Here is a 20,613-nt window from a genome sequence, read left to right as displayed (position 1 = left end):
CCATCCAGCACTAATTTTAAATGAGAGAAGAGTTGAGAAAACAGGAAGCTGACTTTGGGGAGTATAAGAACAAATAGGAAAAGGAAAATGAAAACATTTGGTTGATACAGATCATTTGATTGTAAAAGAAAAAATATTTTTGGGGCGCCTGGGTGGCACAGTCGGTTAAGCGTCCGACTTCAGCCAGGTCACGATCTCGCGGTCCGTGAGTTCGAGCCCCGCGTCAGGCTCTGGGCTGATGGCTCGGAGCCTGGAGCCTGTTTCCGATTCTGTGTCTCCCTCTCTCTCTGCCCCTCCCCCGTTCATGCTCTGTCTCTCTCTGTCCCCCCAAAAAAAAAAAAAAAAAACGTTGAAAAAAAACAAAAAATATTTTTTATGGATATTAAAAAATTCAAAATTTAGAAATGTATATGAACCTAAAGTTGCTTTAAACTTTAAAGTCCTTAAAAAAAAAGAGCACATAATCCTGGCTGGTTAAATAAATAAGCAGGCTTGTTCTTGTGGGGTACATAGTATTTATGGGATTTTTAAATAGAAAAATGTGAATTACTGTGGCTTGGGTGATGGGCTCTTTTCCAAATTAAAAACAGCGTAGCAAAAAATATCCCCCAAATAGCCATAAAAAATTCAGTGAATGGGCAATAATTTACCTTCCAATCACTTCATATAGAGTGTGAAGCAATTTTGATAAATCAAATGAAATCATGCCTTCTAACATAACATGAAAATAAATTACCTTTAATGTTTTGAAGATAATTTCTAAAAACAATCCATCAGTTAAAAAAAAAATGCACATGAACAAGAAGAATTCTTATAGGGGTCAAACAAAATCTTTCTCAGTTAATCACATCTGCTCTCAACATAAACAAATGAGAAATTTTAATTTTGATCTGAAAAAGCAGAACCAGGGAATTTTGGAGATGAAGAGTCCCTTGGAAATTATCTGGATCCAGGCCCTCATTTTGTAGATGACGAAACTGAGAGCCAAGAGTCAAGCAGTTTGCCCAAAGTCAAAGACTATTTAATTGCAGAGCCTGGACTGAAAGTCATGGTTAGCCTTGATTTCCAGGCTAACCCATTCCATCGTGCCATGCTAGCTCCCAAACTGAGACTGGTCTTTCTCTCAGCAGGTTTATCTTTTTCTAACCTTAGCAATAACAGAAACCAAAAAATGCACAACGGATCATTCCTTAATAGGCTTGCAAACAATTTTATTAATAGCAACCCATATTTCAAGAATACCTTCAGGAGCCAAAAATGAAACTCCTTTTCAGGGCAAAAGATCATCCCTTTTACAGAAAGAAGTATGTATACTACTTACAAGGTGGTTTCCAATTTTATTTATAATAATAATTTACCATTAAAGTCTTTGACTTACACACAAAAAGCTCCCAGCTCATGTCAACCTACATTCAATATCACTTGCAATATTGCATGTTGCAAAAGAAACAGAATTGTCTTTACTCTAGGATTCCATATCCTTTCCTCTCACCCACAAATGTCTCTGCCTGCTCCAATCTGCTTTTTGCCACCATCACTGCACTGAAACAGCCTTGCTAAGGTCAACAGTGAATTGTCAGTAAATGCAATGGCTACTTTTCTGTACACACCTACCTTAACCTTCTCAGTAGTGTTGTCGCATTTGCCCACCCTCTCTCCCATTACATTATCGTTTTTCTCCTACCTCTTTTTTTCCTTCTCAGAATTCTATTCCTCCACCAGTCTATGCTGGAGTTCCTCAAGGCGCAGTAGTAAACGGTCTTCTTGCTTTATATGAGCCTCCTGGGGAAGCCCATCCTGATCTATGTTTTCTTCCATATCAGGCACACTCTGTGAACTCCCCATGTGTTATCTCCACTCCAACTAAAAAACTTCCTGCCTTCTAGACCTTCCATTTTTAACTGGATGTCTCAAAGACACCTCAAAATCTGGATGGCTATGTACGAACTCATAATCTTCCTCCTTCCCGTGTCACACCCCGTCTTGTGTTTATTTCACGAATGGCACCATTCTCTCTCCAGCTACACCAGACACATGTGATTCCCGACGTCACCTCCTCCGTGCCCTCCATTTCCAATCCATCTCAAGCCCGGTTGATGCCATCTATTAAATTCTCTTGGACTGTCCCGCTCTAACATCTCACCGCCACTCCTCCCTCTCAAGCTATCATATCTCTGTACATTGTCTCCCAGCATCCCTCTGGTTCTCCTCCATTAGTTTCAAGACAAAGGGGTTGCCTGCGAAAACACTCAGAACACTCCCCTTTGCTCGTACTAGATTCCTAACATAGCCTGCAAGGTGTCCCATGGTCTGAGGCCGGCCTTCCTTTCCAGTCTCATGTTCCACCTTACCTTCCCTCCTTGAAATGTAGCCTTTATCCTCCATCCTGTTTGCAGTTCTTTAGACTCATTATAAGTCCTCCAACCAATGGGTCTTTGAACGTGCCTTCCCTTTTTACGAGAGTGTGATCCCCTCTCTTCACTTACCTAACTTCCATAAATTCATCACATCCCATCTCAGTCATCTTTTCTTCACAGACACCTTCACGGACAGCCAACCTGGGCCAGATTCTTGCTACATGCTTTAGAGAACTAGGTTTTTAGCATTTACCTGTATTTGTAATCATAAATTCACTGTTTTTATTTAATGTCTATCTTTTCCGCTTGACAGAAGTTTAAGATCACAGGGAATACAAGACTGTTTTGGCATAAAAGGACTAGCTTTGCACAGTGCCTCCTAGAGTATCTGGCACATATGTTCAATAAACTTCTGCCGAGTGAATAAAATGATCATCATATTCCTGAGGTTGGCAAGTAAAACCCAGTTCAAGTTTAGAAACGGAAATGCAAAACAGAATACATCTAATAAATCTGGTCTCCATTCTTTTACTCAGACTTTCACCTTTGGCCATTCTGTACACGAATTCACCCAACAACTGTTTACTGATGGAGTCAATGTGCAGTGCCTGATTAATGCTGTTGCTTTTAAATAAATTAAAAAGACAGCTAAGACTTAAAAACGGCAAGGTTTAAAAAGCATTTTAAAAATGAAACAGGAGAAAGCTTGCCTCATTTCAGAGACAGATTTCTCCTTTACGTCATTTAAGATTTTATTTTTAAGTAATGTTTATACCCAACATGGGGCTCGAACGCAAAACCCCAAGATCAAGAGTCGCGTGCACCACTGAGCCAGACAGACGCCCCTGTGTTATTTAAAAATTTTACTTTATTAGATTCTGCATTTTTGGGAGCTGGACAGGCCAGCATTACCAATGCATATACACATGGATGCCATCCTTTTTCCACTGGTTCTAATAAGTTCTGACACACAACAGGAAAGTAAAAATAACAGGTTCTCTTTATTTGTAACAGATAAAACTGAAGTTCAGCCATTTAACACAAGATTAAAAACAAGTGTAGTTACATCTGTAACGAAAGGACAGTGGGCGTTCATCCACAGCACTGTGTTTCTGGTTTGTTTCTGTGGTCGGGCCTCCTCATTTCCCCAGGAATTTCCTTTTCAATGGGAAGATCATTTTCAGGGCAAAAAATGTTTATCAGACTCTAGTTCCAGTAGTACATATTTTATTCACTTCTATATACACGTACCCCTACTCGATCTTGAGCCAACCTTCTCATTGCATTCCTGACATCAGTCGTTTATTATAGCCCTCCCCCGACATTTACTATACCCCAAGTGTTTACAATGAAAAAGAATTTGCACATAGCACAAATCAACTCAGCTGTCAGTGTACAGAAGTCACATAATCCTCACGGCGCTGAAATATTTTTCTCCAGCTTTGGGGAAATAATTGTATGTTGGTTTGAACACACACAGACAACATTTCTTAGACAAACATAATGCCTAAGGCTCATCTGGTAAGACAAATTGCTTTGTAATTCTTAGCACAATAAAATATATCTTTAGAAACTGAGAACCAAAGAATATTTACTATTCATTCATTTATTTATATTTTTGGACAGAGAGAGAGAGTGCAAGCTGGGGAGAGGGGCAGAGGAAGAGAGAGACTCTCAAGCAGATTCCACACTCAGCACAGAGCCCAACACATGGCTCAATCCCACGACCCTGGGATCATGACCTGAGCCGAACTCACGAGTCAACGCTCAACTGACTGAGCCCCAGAACCAAAGAATATTTAAAACAAAAACAGAAAATCATACGTACCAGTCACACAACTAATGGACCGATACACTAAAATTCTGTCAAAATAGATTTTCAGTGAGGCTTTTCATTTCAAACAGGCCAGGGGAAAAAAAAAATCTTAGAAGGTACATTTTATTCACGTGGCTCTTTGTCCTCTTAAGAGTTGTTTTTTCATTTAACGTTTATAAGTAATATTTTTTAAAAGAACCATTTATTACAAGAGGGGTTATCTGTCTCAGTCAATTTCTTGTGAGACGTTATTAATGACAGCTTTTAACCCTCCAATGTCAAGAAGCTGGAAGGCAGAAAGACACTTTGCAAGTAAATATGTAGCACTGTATTTCCTTAAGTGGAAACCCTGTACTTCCCCTGCAACCTAATTTTTTAGAAAATTATCCCTTTAAAAACTAGCAGAACTCGCTAAATATTGATTATTCTTCTGCTTCTCTTTAAAACCTTCCCTCATATTTTCACCAAGTTTCTGCCAAATGTTTGGACACTATTTGCCCTGACTTGTTGCCTGAAAATTTTCCTCAGCCACCTTAGAAAGATCGAACGTAGTTCACTGCAAATAGTTCAATGCCAACGGAAGCTCTACGGATACCTCCAATGTGGTAGGTAGGGGGTGATAGCAGGGAGGTGGTATTAGGAAATTACCAACGTGAAATGCTCAAAGAGGCCAGGAGAATGGGAGGAGACACCTGCTCAATTCCATCCATTATCTTCTCTTTGGACTGTTTCAACACGGAGCTATTTTGTTTTTTAACTTCCCATAGTGTCTCTAGAGCTCAGAGAGAGCTCAGAAATAAGAGAATACCTGTGGCAACTGTGGTTTTCTGGATAACATATAACTTCTCATATCTATTTTCTACCAGAAATATAGCGCTTTTAGAATTGGATTTTGTCTGATGGTCTTCTTTCCTATACTTTGTTTTCTATAAATGATATTTCATTTCTGTAAGTTAAATGATCAGGAGGTTATACTAAAGCAACTAAAACAGAAATGCTGGATTTAACTTCTGACTTGCACATTTTGGCTGAAATTCTAAAAGAGCTCACACTGCAGGCCACCTACGAGCAAGGAGAGGAGTCCTCTGTGTCCTTCCTCAGAAGGGCTGGAACACTTAAAAACCATGACACCTCTGTAGTACAGTGATACGGATTCCTTTGTCACTATTATAGAATTTTAATTTCCTGTATTTCATTTGGTATAACCAAACCATCCTACAGACTTCATATAACCAATCCTTGAAAAGAAGCACAAGCCATTGTTTTAGAGGTACTCTAAAAGAGAAAGTTGTATTTATGAACAAAATTTCCTTTGTGTTACTTCTTGCAAACCATCATTCAACAAATTTGGCAATGTAATTTTTTCTTCTTCTTTGAAGGTAACTTGCACACTTAACGCCTTTTATCTTCTTGGGGTGGCTTTCTTTTCTCCACCAAAACCCAATTAAGGACGCTGTACCAATTTACTCTTACTTCCTTCCTGTTCACTGAGTTTAAAATGGGTATAAGCGAGAATGCCAAATAACGTGCATAACATGCCAAGACCCTGATTAATTGACAATGGATCCTTAAATAAAACATATCCTCCAAATAAAGTGATGCAGAACTTGAAGTGTCCGAACATGTTATAGCTGAAGTTTGTGGATAAGGATAAAAAACCCAACAAGCTAGACTGTTCTATTCACATACACACACACAGAAGGAAAAGCAAGCTAGAGGTCATATTCACACACACGCACACACGTACATACGAAGCAAAGCCTTCCTGTGGCTGGAAGAGCCTCATGGAGCATGGATTGAATTGGCCCCCCCATCTGAGAAACGAGAACTTCAATCTGGATCAATCCTAGTTCCTTCAGTAGACTTCAGCAACAGTGACAGGAGAGCGCCTCAACTCTTTCTCTCCCAAAAGAAAAGAAAAGAAAAGAAAAGAAAAGAAAAGAAAAGAAAAGAAAAGGGGCTATACGATAAGGTTAGAAAAGGAATTCAGAACAAGGTACAGAGAAGATATTTTGCTGAGCCACTTATATTTCCTAGTGCTATTTCTAATAAACTTCCCTTGGCACATGAGGGGAGGTGTGTGCGGCCCCGGAGACCAGACTCAAGGTGAACACATCCAGTATGCTTAAGTTTAGGAGGGAAACAGGGACAGTATCGGGAGTAAGACCCAGCACCAACGACATGCTAGGCGCTATGCTAGATGTGTGGGTCACCCCACTGTATTAAGCATGACATTTACCTTCACCACAGTATCACTCTTCCCGTCCTGTAACTGTCGGGGCCCAAGGACTTCAAGTAACTTAGATCACAGAGTTAGTAAGTGGCAGAGCTGGAGTCCAAACACGGACGGGTCTATTTAACTCCAAGCCCATGTTCTAGTCTGGTGCGTAGCCAGCAGTAAAGTGCTGCTGGATTAGGGGTTTCCAAATCACTGTCCTTAAAAAACAGACCACACACACACACACCTCACTCCTTTAAAAGTTGTTCTTACCGTATTTTACGACTATTTGTTCAGAGGTTTGATGTGTACCCCGCGACTCTTCGGATAATGCTAACAGAAGCAGCCAGTGCTCTGTGCCTCAGTTTCTGCGTCTATAGGACGGAAATGGATAAAAGCTCCCTCACAGTGCTACCGAGGGGACGAACTAGAGAGTGTGTACAAACTTTCCAGCACGTGGCAAGCCCCACACGTGTCAGCAGCTGTCAACAGCAGTGCTGATGCAGAGTCAACATCTGCCAGGTGCTTGGCGCGTATTCTCTCAAACACTCCCGGCAGCCTGATGCTGTAGATGTTATCACCCCCGATTCCTAAGAGAGGGCGGTGACAGCCGACAGCACTCACAGGCGGCTCAGGTGCACAGGGAGCGGTGGGCCCGGGGGTGCAGCCCTCGAGCTGTCTGACCTCGAAACCCGGGCTCCGGCCCCCGTTGGGGGGCCAGCCAAGCAGCCCGGAAGCTTCTTCTGGGCAGGAGGGCGCAGGCCGCGCGCCAGGGTACCTGCAGCTGCCTGAGCCACTGGAAGTGATATCCTGGAGGGCAGAGGGTCTTCCCCAGGACATTAGTTGTAACCACCACAACACATGCTTCGTTGCCCATTATGAACGATCTCAAAGTGCAGTGGCTCTAACACGCTCAGTGTTGCCTTACACCACAGCCTCTCTTTTTAAGGAGTTCACGATCTGTGGAAGATGTTTATACTGGAGGGGAGCCAAATTTAAAGAAATTCTTCAGTGAGGTAAAAAAAAATAATAATAATACATTCAATTAAATCAAAAAGGAACAGTCTATACCTGGTATTTCCGATTCCCCTCTCTAATTCTGCTCTCTGCTCCGGTCAGGTTTTCACCTTGACACCCAGCTCTCGTCAGAATGTCCGCACCCCACTTTACCAAGCCCCCTCCTCAATTCCCGGCCTTCCCTGACTTGGCCTGTCGGCACAGCTGACCCCTTCTCCTTACGTGGGGTCTGAATCACTTCCCTCCCCTCCTTCGGTTGCTCCTCCTCGGCCTCTGCTGCCAGCTCCTCTCATCTGTGGAGGAGTAAATGCTGACACGACCAGGGACTCCATCTTTGGGCGGTTCTTCTTCTGCTTGTTTGCTTGCTAATCTCAACCAGCCCCACTGCTTTAAACATCTACACGCGACACACAACTCTCTCTGGAATATCTGCATCTGAGAACCTCGATCCTGGACGCTCAGGCTTGTTCTACCCGCAGCTCGCTACCCCAAAGCTTCCTTTGGGCTGTCCAATTTCAGCTGACGGCAGCGCCATTCTACCAGGTACTCGGGCCAAAACCATGTGAGCCAACCTGCTCCCTCTCCAATATACTGTTCACAATTTGTCAGCAAAACCTCCTGGTGCCACTGGAAAATATACCCAGAATCCAATCACTTCTCACTATATCCACTGCTACCATCCTGGTACCAAACCACCATTACTTCTCTGGGCTCCCTTCTTCTCCTGCCTTTTTTAGTGCAGCGGTTCTCAACCGGGGTGATTTTGCCACCAGAAAGGTCCGGACACATTTTCGGCCGTCATACTTGGGGCATCTAGCGGGTAGAAGCCAGGACGCTGCTAGACATCTTACAATGTGTAGGACAGGCCTCTGCCACAAAGGACTGTCCAACCCCCAAGGTCAACAGCACTGAGTCTGAAAAACCGTGCTTCAGTCCGTTCTCAACACAGCATCCCAGGGGCGCCTGGGTGGCTCAGTCGGTTAGGCGGCCGACTTCGGCTCAGGTCACGATCTCGCGGTCCGTGAGTTCGAGCCCCGCGTCGGGCTCTGGGCTGATGGCTCGGAGCCTGGAGCCTGTTTCCGATTCTGTGTCTCCCTCTCTCTCTGCCCCTCCCCCGTTCATGCTCTGTCTCTCTCTGTCTCAAAAATAAATAAACGTTAAAAAAAAAAAAAAAAAAAAAAAAAACCACAGCATCCCAGACTGATCCTATTAGAACATAAGTAAAATCACGTCATTTTCCTGCTCCAAGCGCCCACAGCTTCCCATCTCACCCGGTCTGTATGTAAAAGTCACAGTCACAGTCTGTATGTAAAAGCTCTGCTCAGCCCGGCGCCCGGTTCCTCTCAGAGCCTTACTATTCTCCACCCTGTACTCTTCCTGCTGCCACTCTACAAGGCTTCCTTGTTTCCCCAGGGCCTCTCACCACCGGGAACACTCTTCATCCCAATCTGCATGGGGCGACTTCACTTCCTTCGGGTTTTCATTTACAAGTCCCCTTTCTGTAGATGCCTTCCTGACTACCCCCTCCGAGGTTGCAACCCAGTCCCCAGCATTTTGGATCCTCTTTCCGGCTCTACTTTTTCTCCTCGGCACTTAGCACAATCTAACGCTCTAGATGGGTATGTTAAATATTTTCTTGTTTATAGCCTTCCTCGCCAGAATTGAAACTTGTGAGAACAAAGAGTTTTGTCTATTTGGTTCACCACAGTACCTCCAGTGCCGAACATAGAGTACATATGCCATCATGTAAATACTTACTAAGTCAATGCATGGTTTACAGTGAATTGTTCAATAAATATTTGTTGAATGAATGAATGTTCTTAAACCAGGGCACATCATCGAATGCCTTGATTTGGCAGCATGGTGCACAAGTTCTGGGACTAGACTGCCATGGGTTCAAATCTGAATACTACACATATGACTGTCAGTGAGTTATTTAACCTCTCTGCACCTCCGTTTCCGCCTTTACAACATAAAATGATAGAATTTAACTCACAGAGCTGCTTTGAGAGTGTGATGCCTAATACACCTTAGGTGTTTCTTTCTAACAGTGCCTGGTACAAAGAAATATTTATTTAGTGTTGGTTCTTCAAAAATATTATTCTTAGGGCACCTGGGTGGCTCAGTCGGTTGAGAATCTGACTTTGGCTTAGGTCATGAGGTCACGGTTCATGAGTTCGAGCCCCGCATCAGGCTCTCTGCTATCAGTGCAGACCCCACTTTGGATCTTCCGTCTCCCTCTCTCTCTGTGCCTCCCCCGCTTGCGTGCTCTCAAAAACAAATAAAACATTAAAATGAAAATAAAAATATAATTCTTATTATAACTTGTTGGTATTTATTGATAGTTGGTAAATATGTTGCTTTTTTACTTTGCTGGCATCTCAGTGTTCACTCATTTAAATCAATCAGCACACTTGGACATAACATTACTAAACTACCTCTCTCATTTGGGGAAATCCTTTTTTTTTTTTTTCAGTAAATTGTTTTTTTAAGACTTTTTAAAAGTTTATTTCTTGAGAGAGACAGAGAACATGGTAGAGAGGCACAGAGAGAGGGAGGGATAGAATCCCAAACCGGCTCTGCACTGTCAGTGCAGAGCCTGACATGGGGCTCGAACTGACAAACTGTGAGATCATGACCTGAGCAGAAATCAAGAGTCAGATGCTTCACTGACTGAGTGACCCAGGTGCCCCTGGGGAAATCTTTCTTTGCATCTGCTTAAGAGTGGAGGCAGAGGGGGGCGCCAGGGTGGCTGAGTTGGTTGAGTGGCCGACTTCAGCTCAGGTCATGATCTCGTGGTCTGTGGGTTTGAGCCCCACATCGGGCTCTGTGCTGATAGCTCAAAGCCTGAAGCCTGCTTCTGATTCAGTGTCTCCCTCTGTCTCTGTCCCTCCACTGCTTGCTCTGTCTCTCTCTCTCAAAAAAAACCCAAAAAACAAAAAACCACACATTAAAAAAATTTTTTTAAAAAAAGAGTGGAGGCAGAGATAAATGAGAAGAGAAACAGAACTACAAGCAAAATGCTAGTCATTCAGATTCACTTCTTCAAGGCCTGATTCATTTCTTGATTGAAAGTAATGAGAAAAACAGGCACACCAATATCCAAGTAAGTACAAAAACAGGTTCCAAAGTCAGATGTCAATGGTCTGAAATTATCTTTTGTTTTTGGATTAGCTGTACCCCTACTTTATTACCAAAGAGACTGAAAAGTGATTTTAAAACCTGGTGTCCAGTCCATTATTCACTCAACAAATATTTATTGAACTCCACTATGTGCAAGGATTGGTGCTCCATGTTAATTTTGATAAGGGAAAAGGTCACTTACTACTTAAGAAAATTCAAAAGCATTCATGATACAGAAAACTAACACATTTCCCCAGCTCACATTTCTTTAAGTTTCCATAGAGTCCAGAGTGGAAAGATACGGTAAAAGACTAAAGATAAGTCTATCTACTCAAAGTAGGCCACGCAATAGTTAGTGCAAGACTCCTAGAAGGAAACGAATGTGACAGAGTTTTAGAAAATAGAAGATGATGCATTTGTAAGTTACTAGGAAAAGGATACGTGACTGGTGAAGTGTTCCCAATGATCCAATAAATTGATAAGTTCACCATGAAAGCTATTACTCCAGACAGCAGCACCATAAGCTACAAACAAACCCAAAGAATTATTCATGTAAAGCAGTTGCGATCATTATAGTCACCTAGTAAAAATACACTTTGTTAGGCATTTCTAAAAACGTAAATGACAACCATTAGAACAAGATTTTTAAAAGAATCCATTTTGGAGACAACAAGAACGGAGGGTAAAATAGCAGAATGAATAGTATTCAGAAATGTAATTTTGTCTACAAAACGCAATGGAAAATTCTCCAGTAACATCCTGCCTCTGAATGTGAATTTCCAGGTTCATTTTTCTTATCCATCTGAAGAAAAATTATTCTGTAATAATTTCTAGTTATAAAAGTAATACAGACTGCTTATAGAAAAATCAGAAAACAAAGATAAGCAAAAAGCACATAAGGACTTCTTACAATCCTAACTACCCACCACTGTTAATACCTTTGCACATATCCTTTCCAGAGATTTTTCTAGTTAATAGCTCATGTATATTCTTATTTAAATTAAATCGCTAAGAATTCATTGAGTATCTATGAAGCTAGGCCACACCTTCTGAGGAACAGAGTAGGGTCTTGTCTTCAAAGAGCTCAGAAACCACTTGAGGACATAATAAAAACCATGATAATCATAGCTTACGCTTACATAGTACTCACTACATGCCAAGAATTGTCCTAAATGTTTTACATATATTAATTCATTTAACCCTCACAAATGCCCATGAGGTAGTAAATACCATCCCTTTTTACAGATGAACACAGAGAAGAAAAGTGACTGGCCTTCGATCACACAGACAGTAAGTGGTAGGGCTGAGATTTAAGGCCAGGGCAGCCTGATTCTAAAGTCTCTGTTGGTAACCGACTCTGCTAGGCTACCTCTATAACCACATGAAAGAGAGTGAGCTCTGGAAATAGAAAAGTCTTGAGCGTTGCCAGGCAAACACACGACAGGTTTTATATGAATCTCTAGACAGATGTCATTTGGGGCTGGGATAGGGAACGACTGTTTGGATCTTGAATGTACGTACAGATTAGAGGCAGAAGTAGTGGTAGGGTCCCAAGCAGAGGGAACAGTAGGGGCCAAAGCACAGAGGCATGAGAACACAAGGCTGTGCATGGGATGTGAATAAGCCAACCCGGCTGAGGACGGGGGACAAAGTGGTTGTACCACTGTATGCACATAGGACATCTGTCCAAACCTTTCCCACAATTGTATTTAAAGAGTTATAAAGTCATTTTCTATTTCTAAAATAAGAGAATTTAGATAAAACATTTTCTGTGGAATGTAAGAAATCTACATTCCAAAGAAAACATGTTGTATTTGAAGATTCCTTCTGTCCCCTGGGGCTTTTATCAGTTTTTAGATCACTGCAGTCAGGACTAAAGGAGCTGGATTTGTGTCCTATTTAGGTAAAAACAGTAATACCTCATTAGTTTTACAACAGTGAGGTCTGTTACATTTTCAACTAAGAGAACCTTGTTCACTAAAGATTTTAAAAACTGCTTCTAGGAGGCCAATGCCTTATCCATTAGGCTACTAGGGCTTCTTAAAAAATCCTTCTAGAAATATACCATTGTTAATTTTATTGAGTTGACAGAATGTTACATAATTCTTGATGACTTGGCATATCATTAAAAACACAATTGCATGCTTTACTTTGAGGCAATGATGCCTTCTAGAGATATTAAGGAATGAAAGTGACTTTTTCATATTAAATGGACTGCAACTGCTATGGTCTTAGTTCCTCTGACTTTTGGGGAGGGAGGGACTTCCTGCTGCTTTTCTCTGTTTTGAATCTGTCAGAGGGTCTATTGCATAAGACCCCCTCCTTCTAGTTTAAGGTCTCTAAGCTGCACTAAATTTGAAAAGCAGGTAACCAAGATGGCTAGAACTAAATTAAAAGGAAATATTATCTGAGGGATGGTCAAGGGATTTCTACTGTGGAAGAAAGGTTATATGCCAGAGTCTACGCACTTGAAATAACTGGCATTCTGCTCACAGGGAGCAAAGCAGAGCACTTAAGAACAGGGGTTCTGGAGCTAGCATGCCTGGACTCAGGCTCTGGCTCCGCCTACTGGCTGTGGGATCTTGAGTCAGCTCCTTAACTCTGTCCCTCAGCTTCCTCATCCTATATCCTAAATATGAGGATAATAATAGTATCCAACTAATAAAGTAGATTAAAAAAATAAAATGTGAGGATTAAATAAATTAATATTTGCAAAGTGTTGGAATAGTTCTTGGAACAGAGTAAGGGCTATCCAAGTTTGATAAGTTACCAGCACCAACAAACAAGACTTTTCCACTGACAGTGTTCCAAAGGTTAAAGTTGTGGGAGGCAGAAATTCCTTCCCTAAGCAGGGAGACTATACTTTCTAACTTAAAATGTCCCCAAAGTGCATATCCCTTTGATCTGGCAATTCTACTCTTGGGACTCTATTCCAAAGGGAAAAAGTACCAGTTCCTGAAGACATACGTGTAAGGATGTTTACTACAACACTGTTCATAGTGGTCAAGAACTAGATCTATTTTGTAGACACTAAAAAGAATGAGCTGGAGAGATCTGCATGAGATATTAAGTGGGAAAAGCAAGATGCAGAAAATTATTTATGTTATGATCCCACTTTTGTAAAAGAAACAAATGTGTAATTTATGTTTATACAGGTGTGTGTGTATTGTGTTTACATGGGTATGTACAACACAGAGAAAAATACGGAAGAACACACACTAGAATGTTAACCTGACTCACCTCAAGGGGCAGGGACCAGGAATGAAGTGTGGAATGTGTACGGGGAGGAGGGCTGGCGAGAAGGAATCCATGAAACCATGTATATGAACACACACACACAGTGCCTTGGTTTCTTCATCTAAAAAATAATCCTTAGCTTGCTTCCCTTAAAGGGTGATTATACAGATAAATGTGAGAACGGCTCTGAGATCATGCTCTGAAAACTAAAAATCACACTTAATAGCAAAGGGAGGATTATCTTGGTTCTTAGGCACCATAACAATTAGAACTTACCAAAGCAGAAACTGACCAGGGGCCAAATATTCCCCCTTCTCCAAACACGGGCTCAAAGAAGGGCACGGCCACCAGTAACATGGCGGAGGACATCGGAGCCTGGTAGTACAACAGCTGCATTGAGTTCACTTGCAATTCATGCTGTTTGGCTCCTACCCACTGAAAATTAGGAGACAAAACAAGTTAGATAGAAAAAAATAGCATCACTTAGTAAACAAATGATGCAACTCTAGTCACAAGGATGGGGACCTGGCGGGGCGGGTTGGGGGGGGTGGTGCTCGGGGAAGAGGAAACCCCTGATTATTCTACTTGATGCCAAAGATCAATAATATATACGAATGTCCTTTAAGCACCCTGGATGAAAGGAGCTTTACAAATTCAATATGTGACAATCTGTTTTCTTCTCAGCTTTGAAGAGAGAGAAAAAAGAGTCCTCTCTTCCCTGCTGGCCCTAGTAAATGGGGGGAATCAATGAATGCACGCAGGGGCCCAGGAGTATCAGAGATCTTGGGAAAGAGACGGGAATGGAGATTTAGGTGATAAGCAGGAACCGGAAATACAGTGCTAGACTTCATTTCTTTCTAAAACTGCCCCCCCCACCCCAGGCAAGAGAAGATGAGGGGTGGGCAGGGCAGACTAACTAGGGATTGACGGAAACCTCAGCTGCCCCAGGTGGCTGCCAGTGTGTGTAGCTAGAAAAGTATGTGAGGTCTTCTCATCCACTTTAGAAAACCCAATCAATGGCAGAAGGAATTTTCCTCTCGATGACTGATTTTTCTGTGGCTAATCTCGCACTGATGCACTGGAAGAAATTAGATAGTCACAGACCCTTTTCAAAGACTACATCATTCAGGAGAACCAACACCTCGAAACCTCAGATCCCATCAGCCCTCAAAACGTTGCACAAATATGAATAAAAAGGAGACTTTCAAGAAAGCTTGACAAGACCGTTTGAATAAGATCTGGCAGAGAACAGCCAGGCTTTTGAATAACTACTCCTACATAATTCTTTTTCCTGTAGATCTGGGTATCCTGTTACACAAACGTGAAGTCTATAGAAATTCACCAAGACAAAAATAGAAGAGCAGGAAATTTGAAACATACCCCTGCCAGCCTCAACTAAGAGTCTTCTGTGAATATGAAGGACAAAGAATCGATTCTTCTGCTGCCCGCTCCCGGGGGTGCTGCAGAGAGCAAAAATGAGTGCAGAGCATGGATGCCCGCTCCTCGGTTCTTTTAGCAACCTCACGAGGCAGCTGCATGTCTCTGACATTGAACCGCCTGGAAGGGTGGTAACTCTCAGGGCCTCCACTTTCCCTCACTGCAGTGCACCCTGGCTTCTGCCCACCGTGAATGAAACTGCTCTCCCAAAGGGCACACACCTCCAACAGCCACACCCAATGGCTACCCCTCTGCCTTCTTCCTGTGGGGGCTCTCGACAGACCTGACAGGTTTCTTGTGGAAGAACTTGACTTCTGGTTTGCACTCACTTACCTCTTCCTCCATTTACTATTCTTAAGGTAGATGTCTGGCCTTTTTTCTCTTTTATCTCCCTGACTGACGTCACTGACACCCGAAGACCTCTCCAGCTCTGACCTCCTTCTCAGGGCGTGCTCAAACTTCCACAGCTTGCCCGGACGCCTTAACTCACACAATCTGCAGGGACTGTTTTAAAAGCAGCTCAGTACTCACTTCCCCAAATTAGCTCCTCCTGTGTTGCTCCCATAATTAAACACATAATCTCCCCCAAGGATGAGACTCCTTACTTTCGTCATTCCACATTCGGTCAGGTCCTGCTGATTCCTTCTCCAAAAGGCTTCTGGGGTCTCTATCAACTACCACTGTCTGTTCAGCGCCTTCCTGTCTTCCTCCTGAGCCACGAAGAGCTTCCTAATTGCTCTGCCTTCACCCTTTGTCCCCCTCCTACTCACCCTTCACTGCCACCGGAGTTAATTTTCTCAAGCACAGGGGACGGTCAAGTCACTCCCCTATCTAAGCCCCTTTCCTGGCCCCTGCAGGATAAAGCGCATGACATTCAAGACTGTGCCATCTGGTCTCATCCGCCCCTAGACCTTGTCCTTCCACAACGCAACAAGAGTCTCACCAAATAAATCAAGTTCTCCAAAAATGCTCTGTACTTTCACACATCACCGCAAAGAAAGACGTCTGCTGTATTTCTCTGCTCAGCAGATTCCTGTGGGCCCTTCCATTTCAATCGTTAACTTGCCCATAAAGTCTTACCTCACCACCCCCTTGAAGAACAGCCACTTCCTCTCTGGTGTTCCTCAGAACCTTCCTCACATCCTGAGCTATCCTACTTGCGACCAGCTGTCTACATGTGTTTCTACCATGCTGCATTACAGCCGTTTTTCATCTTTGTTATCTTCGAGCAACAAGCAAAAGAAATGTCTGCTGAATAAGTGAGCCTTTCCGCAACTAAAGCTAATACCCAATCACTCATCTTTTAACTCCTATGCCCCTTTTAACTCCAATGCCCTAGCAGTAAAGGCAGAAATAGCTTAGAGATTACACCTGGATACAATGGGAAACAACTTTAAAATGAATTTCTGGGGGAATATACCTATTCCTTAACAGTACATGTACTGTTTACTAATAGAAAACTCTGTTTATTAGTCTGTGAACAATCATTCCTTGGTCAATCCCATTTCAAATATGCGCCTGAGGGATACAGAATCCTTTGGTTCTAATCTGTAGCAATTTTGAGACTTGTGGGAACAAAAATGGTCATATTGGCAGGGACACTTAATACTCTGAACTGAAATTACATATAAGGAAGTAAGAAATTCTGATGTTCGATAAATAAAATTCCTTGCTATATTTAATAAACATTTAATCCTTCCTGGGCCACACAAAATCAGTTTCACAAAAAGGATGAATAGGAATGTTCACTGTTTCTAGTAACAAAATTTAAGCTCACTGAAGTATACCTAAATACAACCTTCTTAGAGCACAAAGCCGAACTTCCTCTGATTACTCTCTGTAGTGAAAGACACAGTATCCTGGCGACCAGTGACAACACTGAGTGGGTGCTCTTTCCTTTCGTGCCACTGGTCTCTTGTTAACACCGCTTCTTGCCACTTACAAATGTCCTCAACCCCAGAATTTTCACATAACAGTATTTCTGAAATGATCAGTACTAGGAAGCTTCATATGCTAAGGCTGTGTTAGTAAACTTCCAACATTCATAACAAGAAATGCCTTAGTTTATAACCAGCAGACATATGCGAAAAAGGTAAAATCGGTTACACATTTTGGCTCTGACTCCCCATGCAGGCTCACCCAGAATCTCCAGGCCAAGGTTTCCAGTATAGAGAAAATACTGTTTCGCTGAGCCCTACACCAAGTTATTTTTCCCCACTGTACAAGAAACAAAAAACATACTTGTTGAGACTTTATGGTAATGAAGTAAGTGAATCCATGCACAAATTTTTAATGAACGCCTGCTAAAGGCAACGCACTGCTGCTATAGTACAAGAAGTGAAATACCCATTGCTATAAAATACTGAGAGAGACAAATTATTGGGAGCTGATATACAAGTTGTAACAGCAGCGTATGTTCTGAGACAAAGATTTATAAATCTGAAATTTTCCTCTCCTGCTCAAATTTCGGAAATGTACTCATTCCTTCACAGCAATCTTAATAATTAAAGAGTCAATCATAAATTTAACCAATGATCTCGGTCTCAAGAACAAAGTCTTCCTACTCATTTTGTAAAGATTTCCCAGATGATAGTATAGCATCACCCCAAACTCAGACTGTCAAGCATGGGTATTATACACTTACACCAGGTAGGTAGGTATTTGGTGAGCATCACACCCAAGTTTCTCTGTCTCCTTTCTTCTCTTCACCTTGAGCCAATTTATGCAATTAGGCTTTCTTCCCAACAGTCTATTGTCTCTATACTGTATTTTCTAAACCTTGGGATACAGCTTCAAAATTTATGAAATCTGCTAAAAAGGCACATAAAGAAAAAAAAAATTACCAACCACTTGATAAAGGGATGTAACTAAAACACCAAGAGCAGCAAACACCATTCCAAGGAAATTAAACTTCACATCGTAATAAGAATTTAGGATTACACCTAAAGTTATAGGAATCTGTAAAGAAAAAGAGGTAAATGTTCAGATTAAATTCATGAGACACAAATTTAGTATTCCTTTCATGTTGTCTTACAAAGTTAATCATAAAAGCATCACTGGGAAACAACCTCTGTAATTTTTTTTTCCATCTGAAAAAAACAGTTAAACCGATTTCCTCAAAGTGAAATATGTGAATTCTATATTTATGTTCATATTTAATTCTATTTAAAATTCCGGGTAAAATGAATCAATACATTGCAAATTGCAACAAAGGCATACAACGTGCATGCACATAGGAGTAAACAGACCCCCAAAACTAGCGTCTAAACAACATATAAGCATGAACGTATAGCAAAAGCATTAAGAATTTAAACACTGTAAGTCATTAAGTGCTAAAAGTATGTTCTCTTATTTAAAGACACAGAAACCTCTGCAGTATCTCGCTGCAGACATATTCGGAGACGTTTTATGCTGAACCCTTAACCCTTAACGTTAATTCATACATGGTTTGAATCCCCTGGGTCGAAGGAGGGCCGTTTTTCAGTTTGAGATTTTGCAGATATTCCAATACACTGAATTGCATAATGTAATGCAGCGTTCTTTTCTTACCAATCACAGCATTTAAGGATTTCCATCAAACAGCAGTTACTAAAGCTCACACAAGCACACTCTTCTGGGCTAAGAGCCCAACAGAGTGCCAAGATGACTTTTTTCACCTCTCCCAAATAAGCCTGAAGTTCACAAACTCACAGATGACTCATCTGTGCATTTCAAGATGACTGGAAAGAGCTTGGCGCAAGGTTAAACATTCAAATTTCCCGGGGAGAAAGACGATCCAGGAGGTAGGTTGCTAGAGGTGCGCCTTGCGAAGCTAAAGCTACTCACCAGCGTGAGCTGTATTTTGGTAGAGAAGGTTTTCTTGTAGCACAGGGTCTGGATGACTATGATGACCGGCGTGGTCATGGCCTTGGCCAGCTGATAGGTGCCTATGGTGTTGTTCTGCAGAGAGAGATTGGTGAAGACCACGAAGCCACAGAAGCTGAGGGCCAGGAGGAGGAGTTTGGAAGGCGGCAGACTCTTGGGGGCAAAGATGTCCAGTTTCTGGCAGATGTACAAGCCCAGCCAGGTGACCACGAAGTGCACCAGGGTCAGGCTCATGTTAGGGAAGCCGTGGTGCACATAGATCCATTTGTTTAGGAACACGATGCAGATGGACACCAGCAGGTTAAGCAGGAGCCCAGCGGCGATGCGCCCGTTGCCTCGCATTCGGTCCGCAAGCGATGCCATAACCCCGGCCGAGCCGGGGCCCTTAAGCTCCCGAGAGGGATGCCAGTCTGTCTCCGGCTGCTCTTCCCCTCCTCCGCTGCCTCCACGTCCTCGCCGGCTTCACGGTCCGACCCGGGAGAGGCATGCACTCTCCGCGTCCCTGGCGAGCAGCAGCCTCAGCCACACACACACATGCTCCGCCGCCGCCCATTCAGCTGGTGACGACGCGGCAGCACGTCCCGCGCGCCCCGCCCACCTCCGCTCGCGACCACGTGGTTCGGGGCTCCAGTGCTTCCGTCCCCGAGGTGTGGGCGGAGCAGTCTCTACCCTGCGCAGGCGCGTTGGGCTCTGCGTGAGGGAAAATTGCTTTCTCGGTCCCTTATTTGCTTGGTCCCTTAACTTGGACTCTGGTTGGGTGAATATGGGACCTCTCTCTTGGGGTTGGATATTTCCTGTGTGTCATTTGATTTACTTGCTAGACAGCTGCTCTCAAGTTAGTGGAGTGCACACGCTATCGGCCGGTTTATGTATGAGACAGGTGCTGAGCAAATGTAGTCATGGCCAGAGAGGGGGAGGAATTACTTTTTCAAAGCATGTTTTTAAACATTTTATTTTAAAAATCAAAACATACAAAAAAGTAGACAATATGATGAACTCTCGTAAACTCATGGTTAGTACACTATTAAGATTTTCTTCTTTTTGAATCAATGTTTGGCCTTTTAATTGTTCTAGAAAACTGCCCGTTTAGCTTAAATGTCCTAATATACTTGGTTAGAGTTTTATATAGTAATCTAACATATTTGAAATTTATTTCATCTGTTGTTCTATCACTTATTCTAAAAGCTATGCATTTGGGTTTTCTTTGTCCCTTGATTAGGCTGCCAGCAATTTGTCTACTTCTCCAAAGTAACAAAATGTGGTCCTGTGAATGTATAATAAAAGAATCAGATCTAAACTTAGGGAGAGCAAGGCGGTCAAGGGCTTCCCCAAGGAAATGACTGTGAAGATTTGAGAATGAGTAGAAGTTAATAAGGCAAAGTCTACAGTCTAGTTTTCCTAACATAGTCTTCCTGATAAGCTTTTCTTCCTATCATGCTACCAAATTCTACTGATTCTTACCATACTGCGTGCCTTTTCCATTGTATGTTTATATTGCCATCCTCTGGTCCAGTTTGGACCTACAGAACTGTCTGGTCAATGAT

The 20,613-nt window shown here is 42.4% G+C and overlaps 1 protein-coding gene across 1 annotated transcript; it reads right to left on the bottom strand.

The window, feature by feature from the left end:
* Nucleotides 1-3,339: 3,339 nt before the first annotated feature.
* SLC35E3 (solute carrier family 35 member E3) lies at nucleotides 3,340-19,651 on the bottom strand. The gene is made up of 5 exons (XM_060657028.3): nucleotides 19,031-19,651; nucleotides 18,053-18,163; nucleotides 14,045-14,203; nucleotides 10,973-11,055; nucleotides 3,340-5,804 (listed from the first exon to the last, which is right to left on the bottom strand). Exons 1-5 carry the CDS (start codon nucleotides 19,430-19,432, stop codon nucleotides 5,618-5,620), a joined length of 942 nt encoding a protein of 313 aa, XP_060513011.1. The 5' UTR covers nucleotides 19,433-19,651; the 3' UTR covers nucleotides 3,340-5,617.
* Between the last annotated feature and the right edge of the window lie 962 nt (nucleotides 19,652-20,613).

The sequence above is a fragment of the Panthera onca genome, chromosome B4, assembly GCF_046562875.1.
Source record: "Panthera onca isolate mPanOnc1 chromosome B4, mPanOnc1 haplotype 2, whole genome shotgun sequence".
Taxonomy (NCBI): Eukaryota; Metazoa; Chordata; class Mammalia; order Carnivora; family Felidae; genus Panthera; species Panthera onca.
This window is presented reverse-complemented; position numbering and strand designations above follow the sequence as displayed.